Source organism: Triplophysa dalaica, chromosome 2 (genome assembly GCF_015846415.1).
Source record: "Triplophysa dalaica isolate WHDGS20190420 chromosome 2, ASM1584641v1, whole genome shotgun sequence".
Taxonomy (NCBI): domain Eukaryota; kingdom Metazoa; phylum Chordata; class Actinopteri; order Cypriniformes; family Nemacheilidae; genus Triplophysa; species Triplophysa dalaica.
Window position 1 is genome coordinate 17,704,869 of NC_079543.1, and position 24,846 is coordinate 17,729,714.

A 24,846-nucleotide genomic window follows, 5' to 3' on the forward strand; every position below is an offset into this window, starting at 1 on the left:
AAATATTTATATTGATTAGAGATGAAATATTTCATTATCTCACATGTAATTAACTCAAAATTAACGCATATCTCATGAACGTGATTCGTGAGATTTCTATGTGCGCCCTGTCATACACACTGTAAAACTTTTCACTGTAAAATTACAGTAAAATACTGGCAGCTGGGTTGCCAGCCACATACTGTATTTTTACAGATCTAGTACTGTAATTATAATTTACAGTACTAGATCTGTAAACCGTTGTACTGTAAAATTACAGTAAAATGCTGGCAGCTGGGTTGCCAGCCACATACTGTATTTTTACAGATCTAGTACTGTAATTAAAATTTACAGTACTGGATCTGTAAACCATTGTACTGTAAAATTACAGTAAAATGCTGCCAGCTGGGTTGCCAGCCACATACTGTATTTTTACAGAATACCATAACCAGATAAAAATATATATTTTTTACAGGGAAAACATTATACTTTGAACTTGAAACTAGAAACTAGAAACCAACAACATTCTTGGGGTTTTAAACATTTATTTTAAAAGCAACTTAACACTTTACAATTTATAATATATTAATCTTGTTAACCTTTAACAAATGTAAAAAAAATCCAGAAATTGAAAGTGCTAGAAAGAGTAAAAAAAGAAAAATAGAACAGCAAATTGGCTGAAATCCCAGTTGTATTTTTATGAATGGAGTTAACGATGCAGTATTTACTTTGAATATACCTGCTGACAGGATCTAAACAAAGTTCCATTCAAAGTCTGCAAGTTTTTGCAGAAGTGAGGAAACTGGTGGGCTTACAGTGTTTTTCTTTCTTTGCACAATTTGGCCGGTTTTCTTTGAAGTAACTTTTCTTTTTTTTGCTTTCGATCCCCGTTCAGGATTGATGTCAACAAAGCATCTAAAATGCAGAAAAGAAAAAAGAATCAAATTAAATATTTGATAGAGAGAGAGAGAGAGAGGTCTGTTTTAACGACTATTCACCCATCTTATTAACAATAAAATCCCCTCATCAGGTATGAATCAGGGCCCACCAGAGTATCAGTTGAAACACAGCCATAAACCCTGAGCACACATTGCTGAATCCAGTCCATATTTGTGACTTAATTTATATAATTTTACAAAATTTCAACCTAAATGGTGCTTTTCACCATGACCTTGAGCCAATAGTTGTTGAGCTACTTTTCGATCAAGGGAAAAAAGGCTTCTGGGGGGGGGTGTTTGGCTCAATGTAATGGTGAATGACCCTAGGTTGATTTTACTCTGAACCATCCCTTTAAATACTCTAATTTTACTAAAGCCTGGGCCTGGCTTAAGCTAAGACCTGTCTGCACTGCAAAAAATGCTTCTCTTTTTGTCTGATTTCCAGTCCACATATCTAAAAAATCTTAAATCAAGATGCATTTACTAGATACGTAAAATTAGATTAGATATTATGTCTTGTGTATTTATTAATCCAAATTAAGTAATTATTATTTTTGGACTGGAAACAAGACGAAAGCAGTGTGTTTGTCAGTGTGTGAAACCAGGTCCATATTGTTATTCCCAGTAGTCAGCTGTACAAAACGTTTATATAAAAAGATGAAGTTCTTAACAAATACTGTCCAGACAAGGTTAGTGTCAATTCAGTCTAAAATATATGAATGGCAAATATGCTAATTACTTACCTATGAACAAACTCAAGGGTGCATGCTGCCTCTTCCTGGTACTGTAAATTGAAATTATAGAAGGAGGCAAACAGCGCTGCCAGGCCGGTGATGAAGGTGGGCTGTGCTCCTTCACACACAACTTGACCCTCCAAACTCAACATCCAGCGCTGGTTGCTCAGAGATTGACCTGTAATAAAATAAAAAACAGAATAAAAAAGTATTAATAAAAAAAATTGTGGGTTCTATGTAGTTGTCTTTTCATAATTCTACATAACTGATAAAAGAACTCTGAAACACCATTCACATGATACACCATTTCAATTTTTCTTAGTAGTGTTTTTTGTTAGGGTTCATCAATACAGTAATGAAAACGGAATTTGGAACATGACTATGGATTTTCATGTGCTGGCAAAATGCTGACAATGATTCAAAAGAATAATCGCAGAACTGACACAATGGCATGTTTGCACGTGGACTAGACATAGCACTTACTTTAGCACTGGATTGTCATGTCATCAGATTGTAAAACCTGAAACGAAAAAAACATGTTAATAAAAAGCAGATTATCCAAATGACATTGTAAATTTTGTCTATATGTGGTTGTTACTTGGTAAAGAGGTGGGACAAGTGATTTTTATTTTCGGGGTAAATATAAATATATATATATATAAAAGCAGGTCATGCAACTAAAATGGTATGATGTGAAATATCGAAGTTAATTTACTTGGTAAAGAGGTGGAGTGTTTTTTTTTTCGCGGTAGAAAACCATGTTTGCAAAATCAAACTAATCGTGTAAACGATACTTGGTTAAGAGGTGGAACGAGTGATTTTTAATGTCGAGGTATTTATAAATATATATAAAAGCTAGTCATGCAACTGAAAAGGTATGCTGCGTATGTGAAACATCGAAGTTAAGTTGTTACTTGGTAAAGAGGTGGAGTGTTTTTTTTTCGCGGTACAAAACCACGTGCGCAAAATCAAACTATTCGTGTAAACAATGTAGAAATCCGAACGCAATAAATAAATAAAAATAGATTGGCTTACCGTATCGATCAGTTGAACACTCTTCTCAAACTCTAAAATCCACTTTTGCTCGCAGACGCATGACAGATTCTTCCTCCTGTCTTCATGAAGTTCATGTGACGTTAACAGTTTCTGCTGCGTCACACAGGCAACTCATATTTGAAAGACGCTAACAAAAGCTTTCATGAAACGAAGCTCACGCGAAAAAAAGCTAACAAAAGCTAACACGAAACGAAGCTTACACGAACCAAAGCTAACAAAAGCCTAAAGATTAATTACAAATTCACAAAAACTCTGAAATATAGATCAAAGGAATAAATATTCGTCAGACCCGCTGGCACATCAAGTTTTCCTGAACTGTCTCATCTGAATTGAGCGCGAAAAAAATCAATCCCACAATGCAATGCATTTACAGTATGATTCTGTATTACGAATTTAGCGGGATGAAAACAGAAATGTGCTGTATATTTACAGCTGTTCTGTAAAAGATACAGCTTAATACTGTATTATGGAAATACAGTACAATTCTGTACGAAATTCGCTGTAAATTTACAGCAAAGGGTTACAGTGCAGCATTAACGTACATGCAATCATTGCTGTTCATTTGATTTGTTTACGTTTCATTTGCTGTTCATTTGTGCATATTGCTTGTGTTGTTTTATGTGTGGATTTGGTTTTCAATGTTCGTTAAAACATGCACTAGAAAAACTTAAACCTCTTAGCCATTTAGGCTACTCATGTTTACTGAATGTTTATCCTTAAACTTGCATAATTTGTACCCACGTAGGAGGGGACGTTCTCGCGACCATGCGCAACGTTCCCTTAAAGTACTCTTAAGGTAACTAATGTCCCGAACCTTTAAAGAACATTAGGGACGTTCTTGAAACGTTTTATTTTGGTTATGAAAGTGTTGGAGTTCAATGTTCTTTATATGACTTTAGGGGGACGTTCCATTTTGGTTATTTTATGGTCACATTAGAACGTTACAAAGAGGATATTTGTGACCATAACAGAACGTTCTCACATGGTCCTCTTTCAGTCATATAATAACGTTCCCGATATGGCTTTAAGAGGACGTTCCATTTTGGTTATTCTATGGTCACATTAGAAAGTTACAAAGAGGACATTTGTGACCATAACAGAACGTTCTCACATGGTCCTCTTTCCGTCATATAATAACGTCCCTGATATGGCTTTAAGAGGACGTTCAATATTGGTTATTCTATGGTCACATAAGAACGTTACAAAGATGACATTTGGGACCATAACAGAACGTTCTCGCATGGTCCTCTCTCAGTCATATAATAACGTTCCTGATATGGCTTTAAGAGGACGTTCAATATTGGTTATTCTATGGTCACATAAGAACGTTACAAAGATGACATTCGGGACCATAACAGAACGTTCTCGCATGGTCCTATCTCAGTTATATAATAACGTTCCTGATATGGCTTTAAGAGGACGTTCTATATTGGTTATTCTATGGTCACATAAGAACGTTACAAAGATGACATTCGGGACCATAACAGAACGTTCTCGCATGGTCCTCTCTCAGTCATATAATAACGTTCCTGATATGGCTTTAAGAGGACGTTCAATATTGGTTATTCTATGGTCACATAAGAACGTTACAAAGATGACATTTGGGACCATAACAGAACGTTCTCGCATGGTCCTCTCTCAGTCATATAATAACGTTCCTGATATTGCTTTAAGAGGACGTTCTATATTGGTTATTCTATGGTCACATAAGAACGTTACAAAGATGACATTTGGGACCATAACAGAACGTTCTCGCATGGTCCTCTCTCAGTCATATAATAACATTTCTGATATGGCTTTAAGAGGACGTTCTATATTGGTTATTCTATGGTCACATAGCAACAAAGAGAACAACAGAATGTTCACAAACAGTCCCCTGTTGTTCAGTTTCGTTCCCAAATGACGTCACGTCTATGGTAACAGGCAAATCTTCCATAAAATAATGATAAAAAATAAATTATTAACCAACAGTAAATCCTTATATCTCTCCTATATCTCTGGACCACTGGATACTTGGCGCTTTAAACCAATCGCAAAAGTCCTTGGCGTTATACGCCCCAATAGCGAGAGCAGATGGGAGGGACATCCACCTATCCCAGCATCCGCAGATCCAGACTGAATTTGGCGGCATTTGAATTTGTCATCTTCTACGGTGAGTAACGTCTGCTAATTTGATCATCTCTCAATCAAGTGTAGTTATTTAAGCACTTATTGTGTTAGGTAGTTTTCTTAACGTTACTTACTATAATGATAAAATTTCGTTTTTTTCTGTGATTTCTGCCGCCAACTTACTTGGAAGAATACACAATTGTACAAAAAGACTACAAACTTTAAATGAATAACATCGAATACTATCCAACATGCTGTGGCTGACAACAACAAAATAAAAAAGTAAGAAATACCAAAACCCAAACTAATACAGAAGTAATCAATGTTATTCGTGCACTGTAATCCGAATCTTTAGAATCCATGCGACTTCAAACTCGCAGCGACAGCATGAAGACCAGCGCTGACGCGAAGTAATTCCTTCTTTAGGAAGCTAACGTGTTATTTGTGATCCGTTAATTTAAAACTTGAAATGTTTACGGCAGGAATATGCCGAATGGGGCGTTGCTTTTTTTGACTCTGAGTATGTAAGTAAGATTTTGGACGGCAGTAGCCTACCTGGTTCCTGAAAATTAAAATGTCCATTGTAATGTGTTAAAGCGTTGACACAAATGTATATAACTCACAATGTTATTTTATTGTCCTCTGCACATGAACAAATTAACAGGACAAGGGTCTGCGTTAACAGCCAATCACATACTCTTATCGCCACACCCACATAGCTCCGTGCAGCACATTTTGCTGAGGACAGCTAGTATTTAAAGTGTTACTGTTTTTTGTGCCCATTTTGTCCTTTGATTAGCAGTAAACATTAAATCTGTACTAAAATAAATTCAATGTTTTCATACAATTTATTTTTATGTGCTTTTTAGATCCTTTCTTGTACCCTGGCCTACTCACACAGGTTGGGATGTCGTCTCTAAAGGTAGGCTTATCTTACTAAATTATTACAGCAGCATTCTGCTGAAAGTCCAAAAAAATGGGATCAATTTCACATTTTAATGTAATTTTTTCCTTAAGATGTTTTTCACATTATAAAACAATTTTTTCCATGTTATAGTAATATTTTTACATTATTAGAATATACAAAATATATTGCTTTATATATTGTGTATTTACGGATTAGTTCACCCCAGAAATACAATTTTAAGAATATTTCCGCACCTCCAGGAATTTTCACCATATAGTGCACTTCAGGGAGGTAATGAGTTAAAAGTCCAAAATTGCAGTTTCAATGCAGCTTCAAAAACGGCTCAACATGATTCCAGCCAAGGAATAATTAAGAGGAATCAGCCATATGTATCTTTGCATACATACTAATGTCACACATGACAAATGTTTCCCTCAAAAATCAGAATTTCTTTTTGATTGAAGAAAGATATGAACATCTTTGATGACATGGGGGTGAGTAAATTATCAGGAAATAAAGGGTAAAAAAAAATATTGCCAAAAATGAAAACGGACAAAACGGAATTTGGGAAAAAATAAAACTGATTTTATAGGGCCCTTCATATCACTTATGTCGAGTAAAAACGTGATATACCGCATGGCCCTAGTTATTACAGTACAATTTTTACTTTGTAAGTAATACAAATGCTTTGTTCTGGTGTGTCAGAAATTCGCTTGCAAACAAAATTAACAATCTTAAGGTTGGCTACAAAAAGTAAACATCATTATACCCATTTGCAGAGAAGAAAACACAGAGCTGTGTCACACAGCTGGATGCCTCCAGAAGACAGGAAAAGAGAATACAAACGGCTATGGCAAAGGGTTCAAAGGAAAATAAAAAATGTGCACAGCAAAAACGCTGGTCCTAGTACTTTGCAAGACAGTGGAGCACAGAATCCCAGAGACACTATGCCAGTCCAGGACTCAGGCCTAGAAAATGGAATGACTGGAGTATTTGATAGTGACAATGAGGAAATTAGGTTTTTCAATACTGGCACCAATGCACTCAAAGGTAACACACCGCTACAACATTCAATGGCTGTAGACACAGAGAATATGGATAGAGAATCTTCTAGTAGCGACATTGATGAAGTGTTTTTTGAGAAGACTGCAAACGTTGATATAACCACTGAACATTTTTCTGAGGAGTTAAGGAAATGGATCATTGGCTATAACATTAAGCACAATGCTGCAGATGCACTGCTTAAAATTCTTAGGAATCAAGGTCATAAAAACCTTCCATTCACTGCTAAAACACTGTTAAAAACTGATCCCATTGAAAGCCAAATGGTATCTGGAGTAGAATTTGTTAAATTTGGAGTGAGTGAACAATTTATCTTGTGCTTGAATCGGTATACCTACAATTATGCAAGAGACATCTCTGAGCTTGAGATTTCCCTCAATGTAGATGGACTGCCCCTCTTTAAGAGCACTAGTAAGTCTTTCTGGCCTGTACTCTGCACTGTACATCTAAAACCAGCAAGCACATTTCCTTTGGCCATCGCCCTTACTGAGGCCAAGCCTAAATCACTGGACTTCATTAAAGTCATAGCAGATGAGCTAAGCATGGTTCTAATGAATGGCTTTTCATGGAGAGAAAAAAGAGTCAACGTGAGATTGAGATGTATAACATGTGATGCACCAGCAAAAGCCATGCTGAAGTGCATCAAACAATTTTCGGGTTACTATGGCTGTGACAAATGCACCCAAAAAGGAAACTGGGTGGGGCGTATAACGTATCAACAGGTGCATGACCTTATTTTGAGGGATGATGTCTCATTCAGAGAGCAACACCAGCCAGAACACCATCAGGAAAATACTGCATCCCCTTTCAGCAATCTCCCAATTGACATGGTCAAGTCTTTTCCTGCTGACTACATGCACCAATGCTGCCTGGGAGTGATGAGAAAAATGCTCCTACTGTGGTCACGGGGGAAGTCAGGGCATCGGCTATCGCCCGCTCAGCTGAGGGAGGTCAATCAGAGGCTAAGGAATTTGAGATGTGACATACCCCATGTATTTGCCAGGAAGCCACGCAGCTTGGAAGAATTAGAGAGGTGGAAGGCCACTGAATTCAGACAGTTCATGCTCTACACAGGCAAAGTTGTTCTTCAGGGAGTCCTACCAGAAACACTTTACAGTCATTTCATGGTCTTTAGTGTGGCAATGTGTATACTAGTGTCTCCACATTTAACACAAACATTCAACATGTATGCCCATCAACTACTCACATATTTTGTCGAACAAGGCCGTCACATATATGGCGAGGAATTTTTAGTGTACAATGTGCACTCACTGCTTCACCTCACTGCTGATGCCACCACATATGGATCATTAGACAAATGCAGTGCTTTTTCTTTTGAAAGCTACCTGCACCAGCTGAAAAAGATGGTTAGATCAGGAAACCATGTTCTAATCCAAGCAGCAAAACGCCTCCAAGAACGTTCAAAGATTCCAATAGAAACAAGTGAAGAAAGACCAATTCAAATGAAACATCCTAACAATGTTTACATTGTTAGCCCAACATCCTGCTGTGAAGTTCTAGAGAGCACTAACTCTGGAAAGCTCCTATGTAGAGTATTCATGCACTTGACATCATACCTTTGTGAGCCATGTGATTCAAGGATCTATGGAGCCTTTGTATGTGGTCAATCAAAGATGGAGATTCTGGAAAAGACAAACTTACAAGGAAGAGCAATGATTCTTGAGGATGGGCATGGCCGCCGAGTTGTCCTTACTCTTCTCCATGATCTCGATTAACAAAGAGAAGAAAATATGTACATAGTATGTTTTACTCACATTGCTTTAATGTCGTGACTGATATTTCTTTGGTGTCATTTCTAAGAAGTGTTTTATGTCTATAATAGGTTCGTTTCTACGTAGTGGTTTTTATCGAGGAAAACTCAATTGCTGTGACGCCCACATCATGGGTAGAGGAGGTGAATGGGGTAAGAGTACACACACACACACACACAAGTCCATTAAGAAAAATTATTAAATTTGTAACTTTTTTTTAGGTTCTAACTTGCTACTGGCCTCGTAGAAATGCAGATGCCATGTCAAAGGCCTGTCACAGGCCAGATAAGGAGCTCTGGAAACGATATAAAATAAGAATACTCTCAGAGACTGGTGAGAAAACTCAATAAAAATAAATTAATATGGAGAGTACATAAAACATACATACATAAAAATTGATTACCAAAATTATAAAACATAAATTTACTGTGTCCTTAGACAACTACAAGACAGCTAGAGAGCGAGCCAAAAAAGCTGTTGAAACATCTAATGTGGAAAGTGAGGACGATGTGGAAAACATGCGTAAGAGAAAAGTCCCAGTTAGATACTGGACAGATAGTGAAGGTAAAGTGACTGTTTTTTTATTCATTATATTACTGTAAATAGTATTATGTTGTTATCAGTTAAAAAAGTTTGAAAACACTGTAATCAGAACAAACTGTGCTATAATAATATGTAAACAGAATGTTTATAAATGATTGTGTTTTTGAGAAAACGTTGTTTTTGCATGCTTGGTAAAAAGGTTAAATTATTGAGAAGAGGTGCATAATGAGCTTTTAAGTACAGAATGTTGCAGAGATGGAACAACTAAAATGGAAAAATTGGAATTAAAAAGTATGTGTTGACCAAAGAAATGTATACATTTCGTTTGTAGTTTATTCAGAATATAGTGATTAAAATATTTATAATAAAAAAATATATTGTAATAACATTTAGCAATATTTTTCCTTTATTTTTTATCATAAATGCTGCTTTGATGGATGTTAGATTCAAGTCTTACTGATTCCAAAATTGTCTGTGTCGCACGCATGCACACACACACACAAACTCACTCACTCACTGTTTTATCCTGAATTAATAGGAGAAAATGAGATGCCACCGAAACAAAGGAAAAAAACATCCATGTCTTCTCAAAACCCACAACCAAGTGTCCCTAAGCCCCCAAGCTGTAAGTAGCAGATTTAACTTTTGGGGGAATTTCTTGTTGTGATGATTTGATAATGTGCTGTCTGGTGTGGGTGTCAATAAGTGTACATGCAAAAAAAGCTAAGTACCAGCTGCTGTGAACATATCATTTTTATTAATATCTTTTCTCAGACAAACCACCTACTGATATCACAGTCACTGCCCATCCATCTGAGGAAGATGTGCCATACCTTTTTTCGAATGACCTTTTTCATGGTATTTGCATTTGATGTTTAGATTTTTAATCTGCTATATCTGTGTGTGTGTGTGTGTTTTAAATATACCAGTTTCATTTAATGTTTTAAAAGAAGTTTATTATGCTTTTCAAAAATACAGAATAATATTATAACGTGAAATAGTATAACAATGTAAAAGTTTTTTTACATTAATAAACATAAACATTTTATTTATATCTGTAATTTAAATCATTAGCTGTTACTCAAGTCTTCAGTGTCATATGATCCTCAGAAATCATTCTGATATGATGATTTATTATCATTTCTGGGAATAGTTGTGCTGATTAATAGTTTTATATTTTAGCTTTACTAATTTTTTTGATCAATAAAAGGTTAAAAAGGAACAACAATTATTTTAAATGTATGTTTTCTAACAATATACACTACTGTTCAAAAGTACTGTACTTGTATTTACCAAGGAAGTTTTAAATTAATAAGAAGTCATAGCACAGGTTTAAATTGTTAGAAAATATTTGGATAAATACTGTTCTTTTTAACTTGTTATTTGTCAAAGAATCCTGAAAAAAATCACAGGTTCTAAAATATATAAAATTAATCATTCTAATAATAAATCAGCATATTAGAATGATTTCTGAAGGATTACGTGACACTTAAGATTGGAGTAACAGCTGATGAAAATTTGCTTTGCATTACATTTTGCAATGTTATAATTTTTTTCTGTATTTTGGTTAAAAAAATGCAGCCTTGGCGAGTATAAGAGACTTCTTTAAAAATATCAAATGAGAGGGTGTTTATATTTTTATAGATTTTTTAAAAATTGTATTCAGGTTTTAGACCTAAATATGACCTAAGCATAAGTCCAAGTAAAACATATGGTGAAATGTATAAAGTTTGGGAAAATGAGAAAATAAGCATAACATAGAACATTTTTCAATTACAGAAAATACCCATGACATCCAAGAAACCAGTCATGCAGAGGGTGCAGTAAATGCAGGTAATTGTATCTTTACACTTTTTAATTACAGTATATTACTATCGACATTGGACCAAAGCACTCCATCTGGTAACACCTTCATGCCAATGTCTATAATTTATTACTACTACTATGTACTTACATCAAACAAATAAGTACTCTTTTTTTTACCAATCCCTCTTCTCCACCTTGATCTGTCAATCCTCTTGCCTGCTGTGACTGCAGCTCGGGCTGACAGGCGTGCTCACAAACTTTTATTTACAGAGCAAATGATAAACCATTGTCCAAGTGAAGTATCTTTTATTTTTTTATAAATATGCAAAAAGAAGTTATTTTGGTAGCCAAGTAATGTCATATGTGGATAGCCATTGCGTTTTTAAAATTAATTTGCATTGAGTCTGCTGTATTTGTTTTGCGCATAACTCGCACGCATGTGCATGACCTTGCTTTAAGTTTAATCGAGTAAATAATTATCCACAATCAATCGATCCTCAATTAATCATTAACATCCCTAATATGTAGATAAGTTGAGCATTGTATCAAATTACATTAGTAAGTGCATACTAATTTAGGCCACCTAATATAGAGTGGGACCTATTTTTTTTTAAATACCACGCATATGGTTTGATAACACCAAGCAAATAATTGAATGTCAAAATGGCTTTTTTTTCTATCTTTATTTGTCAGATCTCCAGCAACTTATTAGGCAATCTGAGCAGCGGGTGCTGCTAGCTATAGAAAGAATGCAGACAGACGTTGCAAATTCTATTGAGCGCCTAGTTCAGGCCATTCAGCAGAACCGTGCTGTCCCTGCATCCACCTCAACACCACCACAGGAGATCATTGAGGGGCCCTGCAAAACAACGCAGGAGCTGCAAGTGTTGCTTTTAAAACTGGAGGACACAGAGGAAAAAAGAAAGATGGTATGTCAAAGTGATACTTCACCCCAAAATAATTGTTTTGCCATTAATGTCAACTCAAACCCATAAAAGCTTTGTCTTTGGAACACAATTTAAGATATCTTTATGCATTCTGTGTGGACGATCAGACCGAACCACTGAAAAAGCTATCCAGGCACATGACCTCAAGCACTTTTGAGTTCCGAGTTGACTTTTTTCCAACTTCAGGCGTTCAGCGCTTCGCCCCAAATGGTAGCAAAAAATTGTCAAAATTGTAGTTTAGGGTCAAACCACTGATGTCATGGAATATTTTACACATCTCCTTACGTATTTGGACGTTGATTATGTTAATTATATTGCTGTCTATGGGAGGGCCATAGAGTTGTCAGAATGCATAAAAAATATCCTAATTTGTGTTTCGAAGATGAAGTTTTACAGATTTGGAACGACACTGGGGTAAGTGTTAAATGAGAACAATTTAATTTTGGGGTGGAATAAAATGTACTTTAAAGACCCATTGTGCTTTTAAAGATAATGTTTTAAATTGCAACACTAACACTTGCTTTTAAATATTTTTCTTTATATTTTACATAGATCCAGTTTTTGAGCATGGTCGGAGGCAGCAGCATCGGGGACGTTGTGAGAAGAATTCTCCGTAAAATCGCTTCGAATGAGGTCTGGTCTAATTACAGCCTGAAAGGCAGAAAAGGAAAGCTGCCCTTCATGGGAACATCACTCCACCACATTGTTTTAAGTAAGCTTTTCAAAGCTTCTCCCTTCGTCTTACTCATTCATGCAACTGTTTTAAAGAGAAAATGATAAACCATTTCTGCTAATAGTGTAACAATACATTAATTCTTATTGAACCGTTCGGTACAAGGCTGGCGCTTCTGTAGGCCTATGAATTACAAACAAAAAGATTTGTTGCACTAACCCTATTACATTTGGAAAATAAGAGCTTAAAGTGTGTGAAATATATCTTATATAACATTGTGATGGTGAGCTCGTTTGTTAGAGTTTTACATCTTTGTAAAACACAGCCTGTGTGCATTTTAATTTTACTTTAAAAGGACCGTTTATCTGCTCTAGGGAGAGGGAAAATAAATGGACTGGTTTCTAATTTTACAGACATTTCATTCTTTTTGCTGTTTTGAAAACATACCCAACTGTGACACCTCTGTGTTGTATCAATGTATTAACATTTATTACTGTACCTTCTTTTCTAGGTGCATGTGCCAAACAGTTTCCCCAAAAAACTGAGAAGCAAATTGATGTTTGCATTGGGGAAACCCTCAAACATGCACCTCATCGTGCCAAGCTGGCCATTACACCTGTAAGTTGTTATATTCACTAAGCTATATATTAACTCTGAAGAATTTTCTGTGTTTTTGTTTAAACCTATATAAAACATCATCATATTTTTAAGGTAGACAAAGAGAATCCAAACCAAACAAAGGAGAAAAACATGTACTTTCTCAAAATAATCCAGTGTAAAAAATCTTGCAAAAGTATGTCAATATTTGTTTTCAGTACATGATCTGACCTAGTTTTGCAGAAATAACTGCAGCTAATGGAATTCATTCCATCCATGATAGCCAGCTGTCCATGATACTACCAGCTCTCAAATTTCGCCTTTAAATTGACTAGTAATCCTAGAGATTCACTTCTTAATGTACTATTAAATAAACTACCCAAATAAGTATATATTTTTATATTCTGTTTGGATTTGCTTTGTGAACATGCAGGACTTTTTTGTTTTACATATCCAGAAATATAGAAAAGATATTCAAACATAAGTGAAGTGATTTGAAAATACTTTTTTTTTTTACTTTTTTTTGACAGGAAGGAGAAGGAAATCTTGGCACATCTCTTGAAGATAGAGACACTGACTGACTCACACACACACACACACACGTTTTGTTAAGTGTTAGTTTTCATGGCAACAAAGCCAATTTGAAATAAATATAATTCTTTTTGATATCTCTGTCTATTCTCCCCTTATTTGTGAATAGGTTCTACCGTACCAGTATAAAAGAAGTGCTGCAGTAACAGTAAAGTTTGATCCCCTTAAGTTTCTTGTAATGTTAGAGGTTTTATATCATTCAGATATTAATAGGAACCTAAATAGAACCAGGAAATAGCATTTTAGGTTGGTACCCAGAACATATTGAAAATGTAATAGGAATCTACAGGGAAAGTCCTAAAAATGTCCTGATTGTCTTGTGGTCCTTGCCCTTACATCCTTAACAACAGCGGGGACGTTCTGGGAACGTTAAATTTCCTAATAAAGTATGGTCCCCTAAATGTTCCAAGAACGTCCTGAATGTTCTTTAAAGGTCCCAAATAACGTCCCCCTAACCTTTAAAGAACTCCACATCATAACCTTCTCAGAACGTTCTAGGAATGTTCCTAGGCAACGTCCAGAACACCAGTGGGGACGTTCTGGGAACGTTAAATTTCCTAATAAAGTATGGTCCCCTGAATGTTCCAAGAACGTCCTGAATGTTCTTTAAAGGTCCCAAATAACGTCCCCCTAACCTTTAAAGAACTCCACATCATAACCTTCTCAGAACGTTCTAGGAATGTTCCTAGGCAACGTCCAGAACACCAGTGGGGACGTTCTGGGAACGTTAAATTTCCTAATAAAGTATGGTCCCCTAAATGTTCCAAGAACGTCCTGAATGTTCTTTAAAGGTCCCCAAATAACGTCCCCCTAACCTTTAAAGAACTCCACATCATAACCTTCTGAGAACGTTCTGAGAATGTTCCTAGGCAACGTCCTGAACACCAGTGGTGACGTTCTGGGAACGTTAAATTTCCTAATAAAGTATGGTCCCCTAAATGTTCCAAGAACGTCCCGAATGTTCTTTAAAGGTCCCCAAATAACGTCCCCCTAACCTTTAAAGAACTCCACATCATAACCTTCTGAGAACGTTCTGAGAATGTTCCTAGGCAACGTCCTGAACACCAGTGGTGACGTTCTGGGAACGTTAAATTTCCTAATAAAGTATGGTCCCCTAAATGTTCCAAGAACGTCCTGAATGTTCTTTAAAGGTCCCCAAATAACGTCCCCCTAACCTTTAAAGAACTCCACATCATAACCTTCTGAGAACGTTCTGAGAATGTTCCTAGGCAACGTCCTGAACACCAGTGGTGACGTTCTGGGAACGTTAAATTTCCTAATAAAGTATGGTCCCCTAAATGTTCCAAGAACGTCCTGAATGTTCTTTAAAGGTCCCCAAATAACGTCCCCCTAACCTTTAAAGAACTCCACATCATAACCTTCTGAGAACGTTCTGAGAATGTTCCTAGGCAACGTCCTGAACACCAGTGGTGACGTTCTGGGAACGTTAAATTTCCTAATAAAGTATGGTCCCCTAAATGTTCCAAGAACGTCCCGAATGTTCTTTAAAGGTCCCCAAATAACGTCCCCCTAACCTTTAAAGAACTCCACATCATAACCTTCTCAGAACGTTCTGGGAATGTTCCTAGGCAACGTCCTGAACACCAGTGGGGACGTTCTGAGAACGTTCTGGGAACGTTAAATTTCTAGCGGGGTAATAGCACAATTGTGTGTATCACCAAGACAAATTCTTTAATTTCTTGATTTTCCAATATAAAACTTGTTGAAATGTTTTCAGGTTATGCATCAGTTCTTTTTGAACAGTTTTTGCTCATTTGAACAAAACCATGATAATATTGATAACCGTGGTAATTTTGGTCACTATAACCATGATTTGAAATTTTCATATCGTTACATCTCTACTTCTGACCAATGTAGAAAAGGCCAATGAAATTGGCGAATGAAATTTGCATTCATTCAACTTTTGTTCTTCCGAGTCTTCGCTTATGTCTGAAAGATCTTAGAGGTAACTCTCTACAAGACTGCCAGATTCTTACGAAGTGGTGCAGTGACTTCCCATGGGCATCTCGGCCATGCTAGAGGTGTTTGAGTTTTCTGCGGGCAGATGGCGATGCAGATGTTGCGGTCACGGGTGGCTGTCTTCTTCTGAGAACCAGCCACCACCTCGCTTGCTTCCCAGGCCGTGACGACAGTGGCTAAGACGCTGCTGTCCGCTAAGGCGAGCTGCGAGGGTAATATGTGGGTGTACTGCTAGCGTAACTCCGTCAGCCAAGCGCTCGCGGACCGCTCGCACCCCGTCTCGCTAGTCTGAAAATTTCCCAGAAGGCAGTCCCACACAGTCTGGATCCTCAGTCATGTATTCAGAAACGGTGCGTACCGATGATGAGATGTCTATTGCAGCTTCAGAAGGCAATCTGCTGGCATCCGATCCCGACAATTCCTTGCAGCTCCCTTCCACGGGGAGTTGAGCTCAGGAAGAAGCAGATATCGAGATGTCAGCCATGCTTTCCCGGGCCGCCATGAGCATTGGGCTGCTGTCCACCGCACAACCTCTTCCCCAACGCTCACAGATGGACACATGGTACCTAGGGTCTGAGCGCATCACCAAGCCGCGGCCAACCCCGGTACCATTCTTCCCGGAAGTGCATGAGGAGCTGAGTAAGACCTGGGATGCCCCTTTTTCGGCTCATTCAACTCAATAGTGGGCAGCTAGAGGCTATATTGACATGCCCCAGGTAGAACATACAGTCGCGGTGCACCTGTGCCCTGCAGGCGGCGAGGTCGAAGCCGTGTTGAACTTCGGCATCCCTGGTGTCGAAGCACTACACTGCTGCGGGCCAAGCTGCCTCCTTTCTCTACACCATGGTCATCCTGCAGGTCGACCAGGCCAAGGCATTGAAAGGGCTCCACGAGCGTAAGACCGACCCAGGGTTAATGCAGGAACTCCGCACCGCCACCGAGCTCACCGTACGGGCGACTAAGGTGACAGTGCGGGCCCTAGGACGGGCGAAGTCCACACTCGTCATCCTGGAGAGGCACTTCTGGCTCAACCTGGCACAGATGCCTGATGCCGAGAAAGTCCGCTTTTTCAATGTACCTAAAGCGCAAGGTGGACTGTTTGGTGACACAACAGTTCTCGACAGTGAAGAAGCAGATGGAGGCGATCTGCCATATCCTACCCCGCCCGGAAGAGGAGACCGCCAGCCCATCAGTAGCTGTCGCGGAAGATGAAGCGGCCCTGTGCGAAGACCCAAGGGAGATCAACATCATTTGGACCCACCCCAGACATCGCTAGTCGGTCGGTCGATCATCATCAGCTAGGTCCCTCCGGGGGACTAGCGCCCACATTCTCACAGAAAGAGTTTCCAATCTCTCTGGGTGTTTCTCACTGCCGCTCTCACCCTCTACACGACGGTGTTTCATGGCGAGACGCAATGTGGAGTATACTCTGCAGCTCTCAGCTCCCTCAACTGATGGTTCATTGAGCTGCATCACCAAGCAGGAAAACGAGCAAAGCCGATCTCCTCCCCGGGGGCCTCCCCACTGCCAGCCGTCGATGCAGCACATCGTACCCTTAGTCCCCTTGTCTCGGTCCCTGGGAGCTTGCCTCGAGTTTCCCACACCGTCACGGTGGCTTCGGGAAACCATCCGTCTTGGCTACGCGATCCAATTCGCCAGTCAGAGGCAGCAACTCAACTCTGTCTCCATGACAGTGCGACTCAACACAGAACCTGCTCAGTCAGTGTTGAACTGCCTGGAAAATTTTAAGCAGTCAGCGGTCCCCCTGAAACAATTTCACATGGTCCTGGAAAACATGGTATCCTCGTTGGGGGTGATACCCCTCAGGTTGATACACATGAGACAGCTCCAACATTGGCTACAAAATGGAGTTCCCTGGACAGCATGGCACACCGTCAGCAAGCGTACGGTCATTGCGCCTGTGTCTACAGCATGACGTCTGCTGCTCTCGCGTTTGGTCATTTGGTCAACAGCGTTAGTAGTTAAATGGCAAGCGATTTTTAGATATGACCATCAAGCAATTATGGATATTCGCCAGATTATGGCGTTCTCTGGATTGGACCTCTATTCCCGGGATTTCGATCGCTCTGAGGACAACGTGGACAAGGCTTTCCTTAAGATGATCCCGCTTTCGATCCGGCGGTGGCCTGCCTATCTCCCGTGGAGGAAACGAAGGAGAAAGCAAGGCTGCCTGGGAGGGATCTAGGTGAACTCATGGCTCTCAGACGGGCTGGTGATCCCACAGACCCTCTCCACGAAAAGGCCACTGGCAGCCCTGCAGCTTTATGCCCGGCGGTCTTGGACTATCGTTAGCTGTTTCCCATGGGAATCTGCGCTTATTGGAAAGAGCACCCCCCAATCAAGCGATCACTTCCCTGAGGATGGCTCCACTCTATTCCCAGTCAGTAGTGAATAAGACTTTCTTATTGAATGATTTTTTTCACATCCCAGAACTTGGATTTTATGTTTAATACGGAATCCATTCTCTGAGCTGATCCAAGCGGTTTTAATATTTCTTATTTCCCCTTGTCTGTTAATTCCCATTATCCATAAAAACCCCACTGAAATCTCATCGCTTCTCCAATGTTTTGAGGAGAAAAAATCCGGGCTGATCCAAAGATTTATCTTCTTAACCCTCCTGTTACCCTTAAATCTGATAATATATTTTCCCCAACAATTTAAACCACCAGAATATGTTTTTTTAACTTAAAGGTTTTTGTAAGGTAATTTATATATTGTTGAGTTCTTAATGTGACGAGGGCATGCGGTGCAAAGAGATATATCAAAAAACCTTAACCTAAAGTTAATAGACACCGAAAAGCTCACAGATTCATTATTGGCTGGGACGGATACAGACAAAAAGGGAGATGGCAAACCATTTATTTCACATTCAATATAAAATACAAGTTAACATTTAATTTAAAGCCTTAAAACTCATGCCATCAAATTATTATTACTAAAAAACACTCAAACACACAAACAGAAATCCTCCAGCCCAGAATTGTGGAAAGGCGTCCGATGGATCCGATCACTCAGCAACCATTGTGCTCACTCACGTCACCACACGCCGAAAACATCTCTGTTGTGAACACTGCAAACAAACCAACCACAGCATCACACACAGACGATCTCGGCCGCGACCGATTCCCCAATTCTAGGACAGAAGAAAATTAATGAAACAAACAAAAAAACAAATTCAAAACAGATCACTTTAAACAAAACAAATTAACCACAAAATAACAGATTATAATTTGCATATCATCCTGTAGTCCGGTAATCACCCCTCTCGAAGTCCTCAGAGCGAGGAGAAAATAAAGATAGTTCAATGTCGTTGCCTATAGCCTTGACAGCAGCAAGAAGCGGAACGCTTCACATAGGCACGTCGAGAGAAACAAAATAATTAGTTCCTAGAAGTTTCTGTCCCTTAAGTAAAAGTATCACTCGCCTAAACCTGGAACAAAGACACGGCCCCAGGCGCGGCAAAGAGAGATATCACGTAAATCAGCCCGAAAAGCGGCGAACTGTCCACTTCGTCTGGGGATAACCCGGCTCAGGCATCCGCTACGTGGTTAGATGAGAAAGAAGGTAAATTGAACAAATTCGCGCGAACAATCGTAACACTGTCTATCTCCGGTCAGAAATTATAACCCGGTTCAGGCATCCGCTACGAAGTTAGATGAGAGAGAAGGTAAATGAATGAATCAGCACGGATAGTAGTGACACTATTTATCTCCCGTCCAGAAACACTCCAGTTCAGACAGTCATTATACGTGCAGGTAGCATGATAGCGCTACTCCATAAGGGAGAATCACAGTCTTTAAATGACGCCGGTTCAGCCTTTAAATGACGCCGGTTCAGCCGGTTCAGCCTTTAAATGACGCCGGTTCAGCCTGCTGCAACACCTCCAACTCCCCAAGTCACTGCAAGAATATAACAAACGAATGAATTAAAGGGAAAATACGTTCCCATAACCCCACACGTGAAAGAGAGTAACAAACCAGCAGCCAATGACCCGTAATGCACCACGCATTTGACGCGGAACTTGTCTAATAGCTCGCCAAAAAATAACCAGCCATTCCAAAGTGCCCCCAGTACTCCTCAGCCACACTGTAAATGAATCTCCATTTACCCTGTTCGACATTAAATCTCTACAATTTAACTGCCACTGCTAGCTCTTACCTGCTTGACGTGTAGCCCAACCCACCGGAAATAATGACACTTCCTGAAGCCCTGTAGGACACACCTATCTGGCTTACCAGTGCTGCCTACTTTTATACCCCTGGACCGTACCATTTCATCAAGCATAGGTAGATCTGGCGATCGCATCACCACATTAAATATATCTTTAAATAAACTGATTGTTCAACAATTGTTCCCCCGATTTAAAAAGTTTTCCAAAACCTGGTCAAGTATGTGTTGTATGACTGTTGGTTAACGTTGATCCGCTGATGCAAGCTGAACCCACATGACCTGCCAGAATTGACGCTTGATTATGTTCTTTTCAGTCATGTGGTCCAAACAATAACACAAGATAGTTTGTTTAAATCAAACAGTGTTTAAAATGTTAATCTTATTATTGAAGCAATCTCACACTTTTGAACTTTTTGAGGTTTCGAACCTCCAGACATTGGATAGTCTAGTAACACACGGTGCAGTTTGTAATCCTGTTTGATAATGTCACCATGTAATCTCATTGTTTACACAATGAAACATCAACGTGAAACCAATGCAACCACTTTCAGTACATAAAGCAAAGAAAATACTTGTCAAATAAGACAAAAAGCCATAGGCTCAACAAAGAGACAAAATACAGAATACATAGAGCATGGTCTCATTCTCCTGACACCATGGGTCTGTACTTTGACAAGTCGTTGAACAAGTCCAAGGAGTTGATAGACTCCATCAATGCCAGTAGGCTTTGTTGGGATCATGAAGCAGCTCATCAGCTAACTGTCAAGAAAGACAAGTTTAGTCAACTCACATTAAATAGCTAGATCAACACTAGACAATGAATCTCCTACACCATAGATGAAGCAAGATATCTAAATAATTATGTATATGGAAATATTAGAAACTGAAATGTTTTCCAAGTAATATTGATGCTTCCGCTAAAGCAAAAGAGAATTGTTGAAAACATATTGTATTAATGCAAGTGAAAAATACTTTCATAGTTAATGTATTTACTTGTAGTATTGAAGTTTTAGTGTATTTGTCATAATATACAGTGGGTACGGAAAGTATTAAGACCCCCTCAAATTTTTCACTCTTTGTTATATTGCAGCCATTTGCCAAAATCATTCGAGTAATTTTTTTTCCTCAATGTACACACAGCACCCCATATTGACAGAAAAACACAGAATTGTTGACATTTTTGAAGATTTATTAAAAAAGAAAAACTGAAATATCACATGGTCCAAAGTATTCAGACCCTTTTTCAGTATTTAGTAGAAGCACCCTTTTGATTTAATACAGCCATGAGTCTTTTTGGGAAAGATGCAACAAGTTTTTCACACCTGGATTTGGGGATCCTCTGCCATTCCCCCTTGCAGATCCTCTCCAGTTCTGTCAGGTTGGATGGTAAATCGTGGTGTACAGCCATTTTAAGGTCTTTCCAGAGATGCTCAATTGGGTTTAAGTCAGGGCTCTGGCTTGACCATTCAAAAACATTCACGGAGTTGTTGTGAAGCCACTCCTTTGTTATTTTAGCTGTGTGCTTAGGGTCATTGTCTTGTTGAAAGGTAAACCTTCGGCCCAGTCTGAGGTCCTGAGCACTCTGGAAAAGGTTTTCGTCCAGGATTTCCCTGTACTTGGCCACATTCATCTTTCCCTCTATTGCAACCAGTTGTCCTGTCCCTGTAGCTGAAAAACACCCCCACAGCATGATGCTGCCACCACCATGCTTCACTGTTGGGACTGTATTGGATAGGTGATGAGCCGTGCCTGTTTTTCTCCACATATACCGGTTAGAATTAAGGCCAAAAAGTTCCATCTTGGTCTAATCAGATCAGAGAATCTTATTTGTCTCCATGCAAAAAAATGAACATAAATGATTGTAGCAAATAGCTGCAATATAACAAAGAGTGAAACATTATTTAAACATCACGTTTAAACATGAACATTGTTGATTGTTTAACAATTCGGTCCATGAGGTAAAATGTTTGCCCACACCTGGTCTAGTATTTGTTTTATGACTGTTGATTAACTTTGATCGGCTGATCCAAGCTAAACTCAAATGACCTGTCAGAATTGACAGTTGATAATTTTCTTTTCGGTCATGTGGTCCAAACAATAACACAAGATAGTTTGTTTAAACAAAACAGAGTTTAAAATGTTAATCTTCTTATTGAAGCAAGCTCACACATTTTGGACATTTTGGTTTCGAACCTCCAGACATTGGTTAGTCTTCAACAGTAACACACGGTGCTATGTTTGTAATCCTGTTTGATAATGTCACCATGTGATCTCATTGTGTACACAATGGAACATCAATGTGAAACCAATGCAACCAGTCTCATATATATGGTATTGCAGGGTTGCATTATCAGCCAACAGCAATGTTGAAGACTGTATATTGTGTCACAATATACCAGTATTGACAGTAATCAAATATTAAAACACAATTATTGAAATTGTGTAAATTCTTCACATATCGTAACTATTCAGCACCCATTAAAAAGTTCACTAAAACAGTAACAATGGCTGCAAATTCTCTCTCTCCCTTCATACACTTTTATTATTCCATCATACATGTATATTCCTTTTTAAACTTTTTCTAAAATGCATGTATAAACATCAGGATTTAACTATTTAAACATGAAAATTGTTGATTGCTTAACAAAGTGGCCCCAGAGGTAAAACGTTTGCCCACACCTGGTCTAGTATGTGTTGTATGACAATCGGTTAACGTTGATCGGCTGATGCAAGCTGAACTCAAATGAATTCCAGAATTGACGCTTGATTATGTTCTTTTCACTCATGTGGTCCAAACAATTACACAAGATAGTTTGTTTAAATCAAACAGAGTTTAAAATGTTAATCTTCTTATTGAAGCAAGCTCACACTTTTGGACTTTTTGAGGTTTCGAACCTCCAGACATTGGTTAGTCTTCAACAGTAACACACGGTGCTATGTTTCTGATCCTGTTTGATATTGTCACCATGTGATCTTATTGTGTGCACAATGGAACATCAACGTGAAACCAATGCAACCTGTCTCAGTGCAGAAAGCTTGTTATGTATAGGCAAATATTAGAAACTAAAATGTTTTCCAAGTAATATTGTTGCTTCTGCTGAAGCAAAAGAGAATTAGTGAAAACATATTGTATTAATGCAAGTGAAAAATAATTTCATAGTTAACGTATTTACTATTGTAGTATAGAAGTATTAGTGTATTTATTATACTATACCATGAATGAGTAAATTTATGGTATTGCAGGGTTGCATTATCAGCCAACAGCAACGTTGAAGACTGTCTATTGTGTCACAATATACCAGTATTGACAACAATCAAATATTAAAACACAATTATTGAACGTGTATTAATTCTACACATATTGTAATATTGTATACTATTCAGCACCCATTAAAAAGTTCACTATAACAATTACAATGGCCGAAATCTCTCTCTCTACCTTCATTCACTTGTATTATTCCATCATATATTCCTTTAATTCTAACTTAATTCTAAAATGCATTTATAAACATCAGGATTTTACTGTTTAAACATGAACATTGTTGATTGTTTTCTTTGCAGTATTTAAGATCCAGAAAAGTATTTTTGTTATTTTGACCAGTAAGTGTTTTCTATGATCACAAAGTAACTGAATGGGTAGCCATTACATTTAACTCACAATTCTGTAAGGAGGACAATTTGATAGATGATTTAATTAATATTCTATAATCATCTTTAGGTTATCTTAATTATGTACTCACCTAATCGCAGACGTATTCTGAAATCGTTTGGACATATCCAGTAAATATAATAAATACATTCTAAAATGAACACGTTAATGTGTTTTTGTCTTGATGAAAACTGCATTTTTTTTAACATCTATTTAGCCTATTTAGTTGATATGTGGGGGTACATAACCTGCTGTGGATATGGAACCTACAGTCTAGATCAGCGGTTCTCAATCCTGGTCCTCGCGACCCACCGCTCTGCATATTTTGTGTATCTCTCTTGTTTAACACACCTGAATTAAATCTCTAGCTCATTAGAAGAGAGCTTAATGAATGAACCGGGTTCTGATTGACGTGTTCCCTGAACTGTGTTCATTGCTCTCTACTCCCTGCACACATGAAATCGGCTGACGTTAATTTAAGAACACGAAGAACAAAACTTACTACGGAAGATTGAAGGGTAATTTAACCGTAATTTTGATATTTGCGCAACATTATCCACATTTCGAACGGGATTTATGGCAGAATATCTAGTGATGTTTACTTCGCAGGGCTCTTATGGGCGTATTAAACAAACCTCCGAAGCGGTAGGAGAAGCATACAAAATATGCAGAGCAGGGGGTCGCGAGGACCAGGATTGAGAACCGCTGGACTAGATAATCACACAGACATACCAACCTTAAGAAGAAATCAGACTTTAACTAGTTCACAGTCTCAATATGTCACACAAACAAAAGATCCAGCTTAAATGTTTGAAAAGACATTTATGGGTGTGTTCAGTGTAAAAAATGCATTAACAAAGAAAAATTTCTGTCAGCATATTAAGTAACCTTCCCTTGACACCACACCTAGTTTAAAGACACTGCCTGGTTTATCTTTAAAATGGACCAGGGTGTTGGTTGTCACTACACATTCATAGCACTTTTTTCTTGGATGGTACACCTTTTTAAATGTACAGTGTGTAATTTTTGGAGGACCCGTTGACAGAACACACACAGACGCACACACAGACGAACCCACAGACGCACGCATACAATTATGTATACTATATTGCATTTCTGTCAATAGGTCCTCGAAAAATTACACACTGTACCTTTAAAAAGGTATACCATGCAACAAAAAAGTGCAATGAATGTGTAGTGACAAAACCAACACCCTGATCCAATTTTAAGATAAATCAGGCAGTGTGTTTTAACTAGGTGTGTTATCAAGGAAAGGTTACTTAATATGCTGACAGAAATGTTTCGGTGCTAT

At 38.4% G+C, this 24,846-nt stretch overlaps 2 protein-coding genes across 4 annotated transcripts in view; both read left to right on the forward strand.

The window, feature by feature from the left end:
• LOC130414144 (globoside alpha-1,3-N-acetylgalactosaminyltransferase 1-like) overlaps nucleotides 1-24,846 on the forward strand; it is a 108,183-nt gene that overhangs the window by 73,274 nt on the left and 10,063 nt on the right. The gene's annotated exons all lie outside the window — the stretch shown is intronic.
• On the forward strand, nucleotides 4,586-13,789 carry LOC130414116 (uncharacterized). Of its 3 annotated transcripts, XM_056739828.1 has the most exons (13): nucleotides 4,586-4,623; nucleotides 4,747-4,859; nucleotides 5,686-5,738; nucleotides 8,629-8,709; nucleotides 8,779-8,890; nucleotides 8,996-9,121; nucleotides 9,639-9,725; nucleotides 9,875-9,958; nucleotides 10,880-10,933; nucleotides 11,600-11,835; nucleotides 12,406-12,565; nucleotides 13,038-13,144; nucleotides 13,654-13,789. In XM_056739828.1, the coding sequence occupies exons 2-13, from the start codon at nucleotides 4,781-4,783 to the stop codon at nucleotides 13,702-13,704; spliced, it is 1,230 nt and encodes a 409-aa protein (XP_056595806.1). In that variant the 5' UTR covers nucleotides 4,586-4,623; nucleotides 4,747-4,780; the 3' UTR covers nucleotides 13,705-13,789. The 3 variants fall into 3 exon arrangements, with proteins under 3 accessions (XP_056595806.1, XP_056595816.1, XP_056595825.1); XM_056739838.1 differs by lacking the exons at nucleotides 4,586-4,623; nucleotides 4,747-4,859 and adding an exon at nucleotides 5,011-5,098; XM_056739847.1 differs by lacking the exons at nucleotides 4,586-4,623; nucleotides 4,747-4,859; nucleotides 5,686-5,738 and adding an exon at nucleotides 6,532-8,545.